Here is a 16145-nt window from a genome sequence, read left to right as displayed (position 1 = left end):
TTCTTATGACTTTCGCAGATCATTTTGCCTGAGTGTAGACAAAAAATAAACCTTAATTCTTCTACTTGCGATGCCGTGTTCGGTTCCTCCCTTCCTTGTATGGTTCCAGTATAACCGGAGACCAAAATGTGTCAGGTTCCTTTGCGCGACCCTGTATAAGAAAATGTTTTTCAAAGTTAAAATTTTCTAATTTTCTTCTTCAATGTCAGTTTCTAGAGTATGAGCTTAGGAAACAAGAGTAACGAATTCATCAAATAGGCACCAGATGATTTTGTGGAAATCGTTCCATCCTGCATTTACTTTCTTCAGTTTTGATTAGCTCAATCAAAGCGAAATTCGATCGAGTGGGACTTAGAACACCTTTGTTAATACTGAAACGACTGGAAAATTTTCAACGTTATGCGGTGTTTAAAGCAAGTTTTCAGTTGTGTGATTTTTTAAAGCTATGTGTATTTTTTACACGAGTTTTGAAAATTATGCAATTATCTTGTTTCGTTTTAAGTCGACCATCAAGGTTTATTTTTACAAATTATAAGGTGCGCCGAAATTCTAAAATTCTCCGAAATACATCCGAATAATTACTGCCGTAGTTGTATTATTTAGGCTGTGAACCATTTCGCGGTTAATTTTAATTTTTGGTTAAAATCTGACACTCGAGCGGTTTATTTGATGTTGTCAAAAAAAACCCTACCATGGTTATTTTTGACAGATCGGTGGTTATTTTCCGACTCTGAAAAAAATCTTGCAATGAAAATTCTAATATTAATTCTTTAGTTGAAATTATTTCCAGTGGAAAATATACCTAAATAACTTTCCGTCCGTCAAATTTTGAAACGGCCCGCAGTTGTAGTTAAATTTAACTACTCGACACAAAATAACCACTCAAGTGTCAGATTTCAACCAAAAGTTAAAAATATATCAGGTTTGCGCAACCCCCCGTTGCTAAGTGCGACACAACACAGTTTCGTGAAAAGTGTTTGTTTGATAAAACTACCCAGGGTCAGTTTCAGTTTTCTCAAGCGAAAACGACACGAGAAAATTGAAACTGACCCAGGGTAGTTCTGATTCCTGAGGGTAGTTTCATCAAACAAACGCTTTTCACGAAACTGACTCAATTTTCAGTTCAATAACGTTGAAGCTAGGTTCGAAACTGGCTTCAAACATACGGTTTGACAGTAGTTAGAGTAGAAACTGGATTAGGTTTGGCATCAAGCGAAAACGACATATGATTTATGTGATTTTTCAAACTAAAAAAAAAATAGAAGTGCGACGATTTTTATCATTCACGTTTATTGAGTTTTCCATGATATCAAAATGTTCACAAGCTTTGGGAAAAGAATTAAAACATGAACTGAAATTTTCTATAATACTTTTTTTATTTCGTCTGTCAAATGTGCCGTAAGATTCAAAACTTACATTGTCCCTACTTGATCAGATCATTCACGAGCATCTTCGGTAACCTGCGGGGCGGAAATTTCTTCTTTTTCCACTTGCTGCAAATGTTCCGGCGCCTGCTGCTGCTGCTGCTCAGAATCGATGTTGGGTTCCTCCAATAGTGCAGTATCAGCTTCGTCCGAATGCACCGCAGTCATGTGGCGTTCCAGGCTTCTTTGTGTTCCATACTGTTTATTACAAAGCTGGCAACATGCCAGTGGTTTGCCACCATGAGCTTGCTGCTTGTGGTGTTTGCAATCGATTTGTTTAAGAAAGCCTTCGCCACAGGTTACACAACGGTATGGTCGCTCGGTGGCATGAATACGTTCGTGTCTAAGCATGTCCACCGGTCGAATAAACTGTTTATCGCACACACCACAGTTGTACGGTTTCTCACCGGTATGAATCCGTCGATGTTGGGTAAGATGATTCAACGTGGAAAATTGTTTCGGACAGAATTCACACTTGTGCGGCAAACCATCTGCCGTGTGAATCGGAAGATGCAATTTTAGGAAGTAATTATCCATGAAACCTTTTCCACAGACATCGCAACTGACCGGCTTCACGTCACTATGCGAAATCTTATGCCGCCGCAGTTGACTTTCAGTGAAGTACGCTTTGTCACACATATCGCATTTGACGGTTCTTTCACTGGTGTGAATTCGCTGATGCTGCTTCATTTGATTGTAAATAGGAAAAGATTTGCCGCATATATCGCACGAGAACGGCCGTTCGCCGGTATGCACGCTTCGACGGTGCAGCGTCAATCCTTCCCGGGTGTTATAGCCTTTGCCACAGACGTCGCATCTGTGCAACTGTTCCCCGGTGTGGATGCGCAAGTGCATCGTCAAGTAGCTACTGGTGGTGAACGACTTTTCGCAGAGCGTACACTTATGCAATCGCTCCTTGGTATGACTGAGCCGGTGTCTTCGTAGTTCGGCTTGGCGGTAGAAATCTTTCCCACAAACATCACAACCGAAGGGCTTTTCGTTCGTATGCCGAACTCTGTGCGAAGCGAGTAGTGGTCGTGTGGAAAATTCTTTGCTACAAATGTCACATTTGAAAGAAGGCTTCTTTTTGGTTTTACTGACAGTGGCGGGGTTAGACGACTTTTTATCCGAATCAGTTTTTTTGTCGGTATTTTCCGATTTTTGTTCGGATTGGGCGATACCGTCTCTAAAATATAAACAAAACATCAATATTTTGTCGGAAATTCTAACATCAACCAAAATACTCACACTTGCGGTGCCGGACCATCGTTTCCTGTATCCTGCGGCATTATGCTCGTTTCGTTCGTTCCATCTTGTCCCGAAATTGTTTCGGGATGCTTTTTTTCGATGTGGGTTTTCAGTCCGTTCTTACCTTTCATATACTTAATGCCGCAAATGGTACACTGTTCCGTTGCAACGTTCAGATGCACGAACCGGTGCTGCCGAAGGTCCCGATCATAGGGAAACCCTTCATCGCAAATCGTACATTTGAAAGGTAATTTGTTGGAATGAACACATATCACGTGTCTTTTGAGAAGCATGTTCTTCTGGAACTGCTTCCCACAGACATCGCATCGGTGCGGATTTTCATCGGTATGAACTTTCATGTGCCGCTCGAGAGTTTTGTGCAGTGCGAATTTCATACTGCAAATGTCACATTTGTGTGGTTCGATTCTAACACTGGGGTGCGTTTTTCTGTGTTCTCTCAGAGCATCCACATCGGCACATTCAATGCCGCAAACTCTACATTTATGGTGACGAACTTTATAGCGTTTCCTTATCTTCTTTCCCACATGAGTACTGCGATGCCTTCGCAGGGACAAGTTTTCCGTGAACAGCATTCCACAAACTTCACATTTGTACGGATTGTCATGAACTTTCATATGTGCTCGCACCGCTTTGGCCGATGTATAAACCTTGTCACACAGATTACACTTGTGCGGGCTGTTACCGGTGTGAGTGTGAAGGTGCGTCACAAGACGACAGTTCGAGATGAATCCTTTTCCACAGATGTCACATTTGTGGGCACGGTCGTTCGTGTGAACTACCATATGAGTCTGGAGATGACTTTTGAAAGCAAATTCCTTGCCACATACCTCACATTTGAACAAATTTTCCCCAGTGTGAAGCCGTTGATGAGACGTCAGATAATGTAAGTTGGAAAAGTTTTTACCGCACGTATCGCATTTGAATGGATCTTCGCCGTTGTGGGCTCTGTTGTGCATTTCCAAGCCTTTACTTGTACTGCAAATCTTCCCGCATATACCGCACCGGTACCGTTGCTTGCCAGCATGGACGAGCATGTGAATTGCCAGATATTCTCGGGTAAGGAATCCCTTTTTGCATTGCTTGCACTCAAACGGTCGAGCATCGGAATGGGTAAACTTGTGTCGCCACAAATGATTTCGCTGTTTGAAAGTTTTCCCGCATACCTCACAGTGAAAGGGTCTCTCGCCAGTATGCGAGCGGATGTGGTTCGTGAGGATGAATTTCTCCGAGAATGCTTTACCACAAACGTCACATTTGTGCCGACGATTTTTATCTACGGCTAACTTCGCATTCGTCTTATCACTAAAAATGGGTGGTAATTTTACAATTAATCAGATATATATTGAACAGAATCTTACCCTTGGCTGTTCTGATTAATGATGCTTTTATCATCCACGTTTAGATGTTCCGCAGTTACCGTAGGTTTCTTCTCATTCACTTGAGGCTCGATTTTTGCATCATCTATTGTCTCTTCATTGTACGATATCTCTAGTTTGATATCCGGTTCTTCTTTCGCCAGGGGCCCTGTTTCGCTCATACTTCAACTGTTTTTATAGCTGAAATATGTCCAATGGAATAAGCTCGAAAATAATCTGGAAAATGTGCAATCACCACTAAACAGTTAGATAGTTTGTTTTTAATTTTAATTAGTCAATCGATGAAGGGGTTGTACCAGCCTCCTGCTATGACGTCATGAAACTGTGGCCAGCATCATTCTGCTTAAACCAAAACAATGAAAAAGAATGGCTAACAAAAAATTGGATATTACAAAGTACTTGTTTATTCAGTACCCTTTACCGCACTTCCCCGCAAATTATCGATCAGAATATCATCACTACGATAAGAAAAATTAAGATTTTACTCGATTTGAAACGCCCGAATGTTTGTTTACCATACTCTGAGCGCTCTGATTGCCCACCAAATGCCCCAGATGTTGGCTACGATAGCACTTGCTGGAGTGCCCTATCATTGCCACCGAGCTGGGTTGTACACACACGATGAATACAAGGTTGCCAGGTCAATTTTTTCAAAAATCTGAGATCGAAACATAAATTAGTCTGTGCAAAATCTGTGCACTCTTCCCATCATATTGCTGATCGGAATCATTTTGGAGAGTAAAAACAAAATACCTCTACTTTCAAACGCACTGTCGGAAATATATTTTCTCTAACAAATTGAAGAATTTAGAGACTCTCTCACTCATTGGCAGTTTGTGATCGATTTCAGACATCTGTTAAAATATGTAATTTTAAAAATCTGTGCAGCATATTAAAAATCAGTGAAACACTGATTAATCTGTGAACCTGGCATCTCTGGTTGAACATAACATCAAAAAGTATGTCTGACATGTCTCTGAATTTCATAAAAAGAGCACGTACACAGCAAAAAAAGTTCCAAGTTGTCTGAAGTTCCTTGTGTACTTTTAAGCAGCAAAAAGTAGATTTTTTTGGTTGTCTCAAGAGGGATGACAGTGTTGAGTTAATTTCGATTCCAGTTGAGAAGTCAGTCTTGTGTTGAAAATTCACTTATATTGCTACTGTGACAACATCAACACTCTTCGAAATGCACATTATTCTTAATTAATGCAAACAAGAGATGATACATCCACATGCATCTCTACAAAATATTAACGCAAATGTCTCAATGGAGAGAAATGACTGACAGCTCAGTAACAAAAGTTTTTTCTGTCAACTTGAATATTTTATTACTCAGACTTTTCTCTACTTTAATTTGAATTTTGCTATTTAAGTTCTTACTAGTAAGGTTCAAAACGTGAACTCTTCCTCCATTTTGTAGGAAATCAGATGAGAAATAAAAAGTTACTGACAAGTTTTGGCAAAGTGGTCATAATTTTTTCATCGTGAATTTGCGGCAATAGTCAACTTTTATCATTGAAAAGTGATAGATTTTATTCATATAATATTACGACACACTATTGTTTACAAATTTTTTTATATTCCGAATTATATGGTAATGGTAATTTTTTATATTCTTATTAAATTCCACTATTTCCTTATTGAATTACAAAATTTTGAGCAGATATTATTCGAGTGAAATAGACGGAATCATGAGTGCGGTAATTAATTTGCTATTGAGCTCATTTTATCTATAGTATTCACATTAAAAAATAAAAGTCCGTGTTGGTCTATTGAATACATCAATGGCTCCTGCAGATTAGACACAATGTACTTTCCTGGAACAAAAGAATTATTAGGAATATGTTTCACACCTAATACATTCAATTTAGGTTATTTAGAGAGCAAAATGCTTTGAAACTTCTTCCTTGCGTCATTTCTTTCCTTACGAATAGTTTCAATGTTCACACTTTTAATACATGTAGTTACAAGCTATTACTTCTAGAATAATAGGTTGTATTAGAAATTAATAGGCTAATAAGTTGACTTACCATCTTTCGATCTTACGAAACGTTTGTGTTTAATTAACAGATTCGAACATGACTGGTTGAGGATTTCTATAAGAAATGAAATCAACTCGCTGATTGCTGTCAATAATATTATTATACGTGTTGCCATGGCAGTAATCATGCTACACATGCAATATGCTGAAAAACTATTCATTAATATTCATGAAAAGTGAAGATAAATTGATGATATACCCAAAAAGATTTGAAAAGCGAGACTTACTTTTCATATTCTAGTACGACTCGAGAATCAAATTAAGTGAAGTTGAGTAAAAAACTAGCATATTTATCATTAGAAACAGTGAAATGAATTACTGTTACCCCTTGGGTTGTCTACTGATAATAGCTACCGATTGCAGTATTTTCGAGGCCAGATTCGAAATTGTTTCACGTTTTTTTTGTTTCGTCGGTTTAACAAATTTTTAGCACACTTTACGCTATAATTCCGGAACCGAAAGTCAGATCCGGATGAAATTTGGGAGTTACCATGAGACCTTTCATTTGATTCATTGGATTGCTAAAATCGGTCACGCCATCTCTGCAAAAGTGAAGAAGTAACTTGAAATAGAAATTTTTTCACTAGTCACAACGTAATTCAAGAATCGAAAGTCGGATCGAAATAAAAATTCAGGAATTTGTTGTGGGACAATTATACGTTTCATTTGGATCTACGTTTGTGAGAATCGGTTCAACCGTCTCTGAGAAAAGTTAGTGCACTTATCTTTTTTAGTGCATCAATGCCGGAACCGAAAGTCGAGGTCGAATAAAATTCTGAAACTTTGTATTGGGCTACAAGAACTTTCACTTGAAAATCGGTTGCGCCATCTCTGAGAAAAGTGAGTGTAAAAAAATGTTACATACATACATACACACATATACAGACATTTAGCGTACTCGATTAACTGAGTCGAATGGTATATGATACTTGGCCCTCCGAGTCTCGGTTCAAAAATCAGTGATTGCATAACCTTTCTATATAAGAAAGGCAAAACAATTTTTTTTTGGAAAAAATCGACTTTGGCATTTTGAGATTTTCGAAATCTAAATATGTTCAATGCCAAATGTCTTAGAGATTCATGAAATATCTAGATCTAGTGTAATCTCAAAAAATATTTTTTTTTTAAATAAATTGAAAATTTTCTGAGTGAGTTGACATTAAAAAAAATTCGAGGTAACACCAGATCTCGGCGTTTCATGCATTTCTAAGACAAAACAAAAAAATCAGACACCTTCGAAAATTTGTGTAAACCACCGCTCAAATTAAGAAATCCGCGTAACTTCGAAAATCCGCATAACAAAGCCGCGGTTAAAAACGTATAAAAACCGCGTAAAAAAGAGTATTGCTAAAAAAAATTCAAAACTGCTCAACAATCCGACCATAATAATATTATATTCTCTGATGAGAGGAAACTGTTGAATATGTGCAATGAACTCTTCTATCCATGTTTCAATGGTAATTGTAAATGAAATCAACTCTACTTTTGTTGATACGCAATAAATAGGTGATTTATTTCAACAATTGCAGGAACATTTTTTTTTTCTTTTGGCAAGAGTACAATTTTCATTCACATTAAATAGGCATCATTGTTGATGTTGAAGGGTGGAAACAATCGGATATTTTGGCCCACATAACAAACTTTATGGATTTAATCGATTTTAAGTAACCCATGTTGCATCAATTTGAAGCTAATCACATTAAATTACCTATTGCGAAAGGGATATTAGAACATTTGGCGGATATGCCTACAAAGTGGGAGAAATGAAATCAATCCTAAAGTGGGCCAAAATATCTCTGTTACCTCATTCGATCCTAGTTTGGGGTAAATAATTTCAATTCATACTCTACTAATTTTGATTCTGTAACGAAAATGAATCAACCTAATGCAATTTTGAAATTCTCACACTTTTCCTAAGAACTATTTTCCCTACTTCTCACCAACACACGTCCTCTGGTCACTACAAGTTTCCAGAAATCCTGTATGACAAGCGGTCAACACGCTTGTACTGGTGATGAAGCAGAATGGAACGTGAAAGAATGTATAAAATAACACAAGATTTAGTGATACCGCCGACGCATATACTTCCACTATACATATTGATGCCGCATAAGACTGCTAGTTCAATTTAGATAATTCACTAAAGTGCACTTCGTTATATGAGCAGTGAAACATTACACAATTATAGCAGAGTGTTGTGTAGTGAGCGTTTCTTATTGAGGCGTGGTTCGATGCCAAATATGTAATAATAGTATAACCAAAAATAGTGTAGTTCCGATCAGTATGTGAAACAAAGAAACCGGAAGTCAAAGTAGTTAGAATTCAAATCATTTGGAGTGATTTTTTTGAAACTATTGTTTGCAAGCCGTCGTCGCCAGGAAATGTTTTCTGACAACCCGAACTACTTTGATGAAGAGGTTGCTGCCAAAAGTGGAAGCCCTGCGAATAGAAGTTTTTTCCTATTCAAAAATCAGAATCCGAAGGGCAAAACCGTATTAAATAAACAAACTTATTATGTGCAAGAACAATCTACGGCTCACAAACGCCGTGGCAGCTGGAAAAGTTTTATACGTTCTAGGAATAACAGCACTACCACAGATCCAACGGCAGACGACACCAATGTGGCTAGAAGACATAATACATTGGATTATAAAAACTGTGAGAATGGTAGCTGGCGGGAGCAACGCTTTTTTCAAAACAGCAATGAATCAAAATACACGGCACTGGATATAAATGAGAGAGAGCGGTACGGCGATTTGCATGAGCCAAGGAGACACTCGATTGGAACGTTCATAATAAAGGAACAGTTCTCCGATGAGGTTCCGAAGATGATGGCTCCAAAGGCCCCGGTAGTATCGGCAAAACGGCATGGCGAAGGTGATCGTGCGCCGCATACAACGGATGACATACTGTTTATTACCGTACGCCACAATGAGCAGGCGTTGATTTGGGTGAATCATTTGAAAACATGCTTCGATAAAATAACGAAACAGAGAGGAAAGCTGCCGTTCAATTTTCTGCAAGTAAAAATTGACGAAGACCCAATCACCCCGCAGTTAGTGCAACGATGCCAATCGACGAAACTGCAAATGGTAATTGTTTGCCCCATACTGCTCACGATGTCCGCTTCGTTCTTGCTTTCCTCGCTGCGATCGCTGCTGAAACCGGAGAGAGTGCTTGGACTATTGTTAGACGTCACGGAGGAGCGTATGCGGGAAATACACAAGGTAACATTTCCGGAGTACAATAAATGGCGAACGTGTGTAGCAGGAAGTCACGAACAGTCATTCCTAAGTGAGCTGCTCGGTACGGCGACAGACATTTTAGGAAGAGCACTGAGACAGCAACCACTCTGCACGGAGAACAACAATGTCACGCCAAAAGCGGCACGTCATGTTACCTCAGCACATCCGGTCGGGCAGCATGAAACTTTCACACTGTTTCCGAGAAAGGTAAAAATCGGTTACAACAAAATAGTTGCCATTCTAGCGGAACCCTTGGAGAAGAATGATTGGATTAAAATAATCATCGAAAAAGGTAACGAAATAATCGAAATCACGAACGTGAAGCGACGGAACCCGTTCACAATCCAGTTCAGTGTTCCCGAGTCGTGCATGGAAATATCCATGATGGTCGGTGTACGGCTGCAAAAAAATAACGAAGATTACGGTAGCCGTCCTCTGAAGTGCGAGAGTCGTTTCCGTGAGCTCGAGCACATTTTGAAAGCCCAGGATGCTCCAATGGAATTTCTGTGTCAAACGGTCGGTATTGCCACCTCGGACCGTGACAAACTGGACGCGTACTTGCTGCAAGCATTTCAGAAAAATTTGCCAACCAACTTTCACCTGTTGAACTCGACCGACACCGAAACTGCTGTGAAATTGCACAGTGAAGCGAGTCCGGAAAAATACCCAACACTGCTTCATTTCGCCGCCTACTGGGGTCTCGAACGATTGTGCCTACAGCTGATGGATTGTCCCGGGGGTGATTTGGCGTGTCAAATGCGTAACATCTCCGGTCACACCCCAGTGGATCTGGCCGAGCTTGGAGGACACTTCAAGCTTGCCGGGAGTTTCAAAAACTTCTCACAAATGCACGAATTCACCACGATGTATCATTACTTCAAGGGAATGAGTGAATCTTCCCCACACAAAGTGGTGATAGAGCCCAAGACATCGGAGAGATGCACCAGTGTTGCGCCCTCTGCGGTCCGATCGCTATCGCTGCCCGCGGGTTCAGTGGCATTGCATCAACAAGCCGAAGGCTACATGGAGATGAGTGAAATCGCTGCTAATGATCAGGACGAAGTGGATTTTATAATAAATCAAATGCAGAAAGAAACCGACAAAGATCAAGAACTTCTGGACAATATTGACAGAGAAAAGGATGCAATAGTGGATCAACTGATGAATGAGTTGAAAATCACCGAGGTCGATTATTTGGAAACTAATGACAACAACAAAAACGATTCGTTCAGTCAGGAGTGTTCCAATTTGCTGGAAAACTGTAACGTCTCCGACGCAAATGATTTCAATTACCTGATACAGCCATCGAATGTCCCGTTGAGGCAAAGTGATCCCCAGGGGGATTACCTTGTGCAACCGTCGAATATACCCGTTCATGAATACAGTAATCTAGAGTATAGAAATCAACGCCAGGAGAGTTTCAATAGTGGACAATCGAGCGGCACCCAGGAAGCCGAACGAGAGGTTTCTCATCTTAGATTGAGTTTCAAGAAGAAAGAAATTCCGTCGGAAGCGCAGCAAAAGAACCGAACCTTGAAAAGACAAGAAAGCAATACGTCGAAAAAATCCGTAGACGACGAACTGTTGGAAATCATCACCGATTTCAAAAACAATGTCTTCACGATCCAGGAGGTCGAACATCTGGTAGATTTGTGGAAATCGCGCAACGACGTTCAGAAAAGTTTCAAAGAAAAGCAGGAACAGTTGCAGGCAATGCGCGAAGAGTACGAAAGAATTCAGCAGCAAATGAAGGACAGATTGAAACGGCCAACTCCGTTCGAAAAAATTAAAAACATGTTCTACAGACATAAAAATGTGCCCTTCAAAAAGGGAGAATCATCCGGGCTGGGACCGGCGGACGTTTGCGATGATATAAAATTCTCCATGACCGTCCCGTCGTCACAAACGCATCGGCCCATCAGTTCTACCAGTCTGCACAGCATCTCCAGCAGCTCATCGGATCGGATGAGTAGCACTTTTGGTGGACTAACCATCGGCGATGGTGGGACCCAGTCTGATTCCGAGGACTACCGGAATGGCAATCAACTAGCAATCAAAACCTACATGACACCCCGTGCCGGTAGTGCACGTATGGAGGAAAACACCGTTGCCAATGAACACTACATGATTTTCCCTTCGAATATTCCGGTTTCGCAGGAAAACTCCAACTGTTCGGTAATGGCATCACCTGGACTAAACTCCATCGACGAAACCAAAGAAGTTGAAAACCTAGTGCAGCCCATCAAAATACAAAAACCAAATATCGTTTACAGTCAGTTAGAAGATAGCAGACCTACCGTCACCACGTTCCGATTTGTGTCCAACGATACCGAAGAAACACTTAGCGATGATAGATAGTACTCATTTCTGTTGTGCAATGTTCATATAATTACGTTTATATCGGAAAGTATTAATTTCATAGTAGTATATCAAAGTAACATATTTACAGCTGTAATAGTTGTGAACAAATTATTACTCTTAAATGCAGTAAAGTTACGATTGATAATGATTTTTTAAACCATCACATAACAATCGAATTTAACAGTATGCGCTAGGTTTTAAGTGTAATAATTATCGATGCCATCAAATCGTGAAAATGGATCCATAGATGAAACTATCCCGCCTAGATATCAAATTATACCAAAAAGTTTTTATCGAACTCAGTGACATTACTTGTTGATTGTGAACGTCTAGTGATATTTAATACATATTTTATCGCACAATCAAATCAATTTCTAGTTGCCATGACAGTGTGTTAATCGCCCTTATTCTGAATAACGTCGTATCGTTTTTTTCCTCGTATTTCATTTGTATTCCCCATAACGCTAGCAAAATCAAAGGTAGCTATGATTCGATCGAACCACATTCGATCGAAAAATCAATACGTCGTTATTCAGAATAAGGGCGAATATATCGTAATATCGTTTTGATACTCATGAAACATGAAACGAGGTCAACTAATATCTACATATTTTTGCGACGATTAACGCTTTAAGTATTGTGGCCAAATAAACATATTTTTCGAATATTTACAAACACACGCACATTATTTGCTATCACAGACCAAGCGCTTTCGTTATTTCTCATTCGTCAGATAGAAAAAAAGACGGGTTTGTAATGTCAGAGACATTACCACCGGATTGACGTGAATACGAATAACATTGGTTTGCTGGAGCTGAAACTGTGCTCTTAAAACCGCACGGTAGCAACTCCGGCGAACGACAAATACAGGTTAAAATTGAAGTTAAATAAAGGACATTCAATAATAAAAACTCTAGGACTTTATTATCGTTCTCACTTTCACATTCACTTCACTTGATTGTCTGTATTACCAGCTTCAGACACAGTGAAGTAATTATTTTTCCCAAACGTGCTGAGTTCACAAAAACTCGACAGCAGGCGTCCCGTAAACAATCAACACGCAAGAATGTTCCCCAGAAGGATAAAACTAACTTCCCGCGGCTTCCACCGAAGAGGGATATTCCAAATTTGCAGCCCCTTTCTCAACAATCCAAAATATTCAGCCGCTGGATCACAAAAAGATTCTTCCAAAATTCCTCCAGCAAACGATGACTCTGGTGACTTATTCTCTGCTGAACAACTGATCGATTTTGGATATATTCATCAGCAACATCGCCATAGACAGCTCTCCAATTGTCTTCAACGAGCTCTCTTCCGACCACTTTCCAGTAATTTTGACATTGGGATCTTCACCAGAAACAGTGCCTATTCAACCTCGGAGGAACTATCATCGCACCGACTGGGTCCAATTTCAACAAATCGCCGACCAACTTATTAATATCGATTTGCCACTTGATTCCCCGATGGAAATCGATGCAGCCCTGTCTTCCTTCCAGCATTCAATCACAGTCGCTCGTGATAGGACGGTTCCAGTACAACATATGCCGAGTTCCTCTCTTCAAATTGACAGTGTCACACAGAAACTCATCCGACTTCGAAATATCTACCGGAGGCAGTATCAACGAACTGGCATCCTAGATAAGAAGACTTCTTATAACAACTTAACTAGGATAATCCAGGAAAGGATAACTGAGCTTCGCAACAGGAACTTCCAGCAAAAGCTTCTCCCACATTCAAAGCCACATGTCACCCCAGGACGCAGCTGAAGGAATACCTTTAATCACACCAGTAGAGAAGGCAAATGCGCTAGGCCAGCAGTTTGTGTGTTCTCACAATTTAGGACTCAACATTGTTAGTCCACATGAAAGAGCCGTTGCTGATAGCGTAGCTGAGGTTGACCAATCAGACAGCTTGGTTCCCAAGGAAAGTAGAGTCACAGCGAATGAGCTAATGGCTATTGTGAAAAAACCCAAAAATATGAAAGCCCCCGGTTTCGACAACACATTCAACATTGAGCTGAAACATTTAAGTATGTGCTGGTGCTGAGAGCTTGACTACTTTCCTTCAAAGTGGAAGTTAGCTAAAGTTATCCCAGTTTTGAAACCGGGGAAAAATTCTTCCTTTTCCAAGAGCTATCGGTCCATCCCAGCTCGGTGGCAAGGATAGGGCGCTCCAAGCAAGTGCTATCGTAGCCAACATCTGGGGCATTTGGTGGGCAATCAGAGCTCCTGTATTACCAGCGAACATTCGAGCATTTCAAATCGAGTAAAATCTCAATTTCCTTATCGTAGTGATGATATTCTGATAGATAATTTGCGGGGAAGTGCGGTAAAGGGTACTGAATAAACAAGTAGTTTGTAATATCCATTTTTTGTTAGCCATTCTTCTTCATTGTTTTGGTTTTTGCAGTATGATGCTGGTCAGTTTTTTTATTTAAAAAATATTTTATTCAGGCCTATTTGCGTACAAGCTTTACGTGGCCGATTGAGCTGAGTTTTTAGATAAATTTTTTTTTGCGTTGGATCTCGCTGTCACCCTTTTTCTAGGGGGAGAGGAGCTTTCATTTCCCTCCTGCGAGGATTGAAGGGCAGTTTGTTCGCGGTTCGTCTCGTCATCCATTGCCACATCGGTGGTATTGTTGTGGATTTCGTTGCTAGTTGCTGTAGCTGCGCCTTGTACATTGTTTGCAGTTGCTGGTTGATTGGATGGTAAGTTGTTAACTGCAGCTGGTGTACTTTGTTCTATAAGGGATACCTTGGATGGTTTCGTTGAAAGCGATGCTTCACTGTTGTTGGTGACTGTCACAGGTGTACTGGGGTTGCTTGGGGCTGGTGTGAAGGAAGCACCGTTGTCCTTTGGTGTAGTTGGCTCCTTGTCCAGTTTATCACATGGCTTACCATAGTGAACAGCTTTTTGGCAATATTGACATGTGGCCATCTGATTGTCATAGGTAACAAGTGATTTGCACGGAATTCTTGTATCCTGACCGAATGTCACATAAGAAGGTATAGGCCTCCTCAAGCGCATGCGTAACAAACGTACGCCATTTAGAATACCGGGGAAAAATTCTTCCACTTTTCTTTTTCGATAGAGAGAACCTCTCTGTATTGGGATATAGTTTTGCGAATATAAGGATCGATGACGCTTGAGGGAAGATCATGCACACGCACTTCTATTATATATTTTTATATCTTCCATATATACAGGAATGTTGTACTTGATATTTTCATGCTCCACATAGTGCACATTATTATTGTTTTTAGCGAATTGAATTGCATCCAACTCTTTATAGAACTGGATATAAACAACATTATTCGTCTTATTGCATTGAAGTAAGGGAACACGTTTTATGTCAAGATGCATCTGCTCCTTAAGCAAACCTTCAAGTTCTCGTATCGAAGGTCGAATTTTGCACTGCTTGAAGTCAACAATAATTGTATTCTTTCGTACCGGCGGTAGCTTTTGTTCGTTTGGTTCATTCATTCTCAAGGTCGTTCTATTGTTCACTACACAATACTGTACTTGGTGTCTTTCGTCCCGATGTAAGCGGTTTTGTTTTATGGACTGACTTGGATGAGATGTGAAAGCGAACTGACTGGCCACAGTTTCATCACAGACTAACAGATATGACAGTATGAGTAAATTCTTATAAAAATAATTTTTCGTGATGCACTAGTTCCACCTATATTGTACTGGGCGAACTATTTACTATCGGTACACCCCTTGTGTTATGTGAAAGTTTTTTTACTAGTTGGTTTCCCATCGTTTGTCAGCACCGATCAGCTGCTTACAGGGATGCCTGATTTCACCATAATATTTAAAAATGAATCATCACAATAAATTATTGGATTACGTTGATAATATATTCAACTTTTTTGCGATGTTGGAAGGTAACCATTTATTTTTCTAAACGTTACTCATCTAGATTATTTTTTATTGTGTTGGTAATTTTCCTCCGAAATTAAGCGGCGGTCAACCCAAAGATAAATAATAAAGATATGTACGTGCATATAAACATTTTTAAAAAATGTGGTTCGTTCCCGGTACTTTCTGAAATGACCGCACTCACCGCTTGGTGGAGCGCGAGATTAATTGCATTGTTATCATTTCAACCAAAGTGTGCCATAAAATCTCAATGTATACAAATGAGCTACCGCCCGCATACGCATGGCTGCCAGATGGCTGACTAAACGCTGCCAGCTGGAAAAATATGGCTGGCAGACATTCTGGTGACCGGCTGCCTCACCGCTGCCAGGAATACAACTCAAACGATACAACCGTATCCATCAGGATTTTTCCACATTGAAATCTTTGACATTTTCAGCGAAGGTGAGAAGATGAAAACGCTCGGCTAACTTGGATACAGGCGACTTTGTTTTGTCAAATTGGATTTGACAACCGTAACTGAATCAATTTTGGTAGCCTTCTG

At 40.0% G+C, this 16145-nt stretch overlaps 2 protein-coding genes across 4 annotated transcripts; one reads left to right on the top strand and one right to left on the bottom strand.

Annotated features, from left to right (window-relative positions):
- Positions 1-1265: 1265 nt before the first annotated feature.
- On the bottom strand, positions 1266-8192 carry LOC131425548 (zinc finger protein 665-like). 3 transcript variants are annotated; one of them, XM_058587510.1, is made up of 4 exons: positions 8051-8192; positions 4052-4285; positions 2673-3995; positions 1266-2610 (listed from the first exon to the last, which is right to left on the bottom strand). In XM_058587510.1, the coding sequence occupies exons 2-4, from the start codon at positions 4228-4230 to the stop codon at positions 1437-1439; spliced, it is 2676 nt and encodes an 891-aa protein (XP_058443493.1). In that variant the 5' UTR covers positions 4231-4285; positions 8051-8192; the 3' UTR covers positions 1266-1436. The 3 variants fall into 3 exon arrangements, with proteins under 3 accessions (XP_058443493.1, XP_058443491.1, XP_058443492.1); XM_058587508.1 differs by lacking the exon at positions 8051-8192 and adding an exon at positions 4305-4773 and having other exon boundaries at positions 4052-4249; XM_058587509.1 differs by lacking the exon at positions 8051-8192 and adding an exon at positions 4484-4773 and having other exon boundaries at positions 4052-4408.
- A 24-nt stretch (positions 8193-8216) lies between these two features.
- Positions 8217-12391, top strand: LOC131425547 (phosphoinositide 3-kinase adapter protein 1). Its single transcript, XM_058587507.1, has one exon. The coding sequence runs from the start codon at positions 8492-8494 to the stop codon at positions 11711-11713; it is 3222 nt and encodes a 1073-aa protein (XP_058443490.1). The 5' UTR covers positions 8217-8491; the 3' UTR covers positions 11714-12391.
- The last annotated feature ends 3754 nt before the right edge of the window (positions 12392-16145 follow it).

Source organism: Malaya genurostris, chromosome 1 (genome assembly GCF_030247185.1).
Source record: "Malaya genurostris strain Urasoe2022 chromosome 1, Malgen_1.1, whole genome shotgun sequence".
Taxonomy (NCBI): domain Eukaryota; kingdom Metazoa; phylum Arthropoda; class Insecta; order Diptera; family Culicidae; genus Malaya; species Malaya genurostris.
This window is presented reverse-complemented; position numbering and strand designations above follow the sequence as displayed.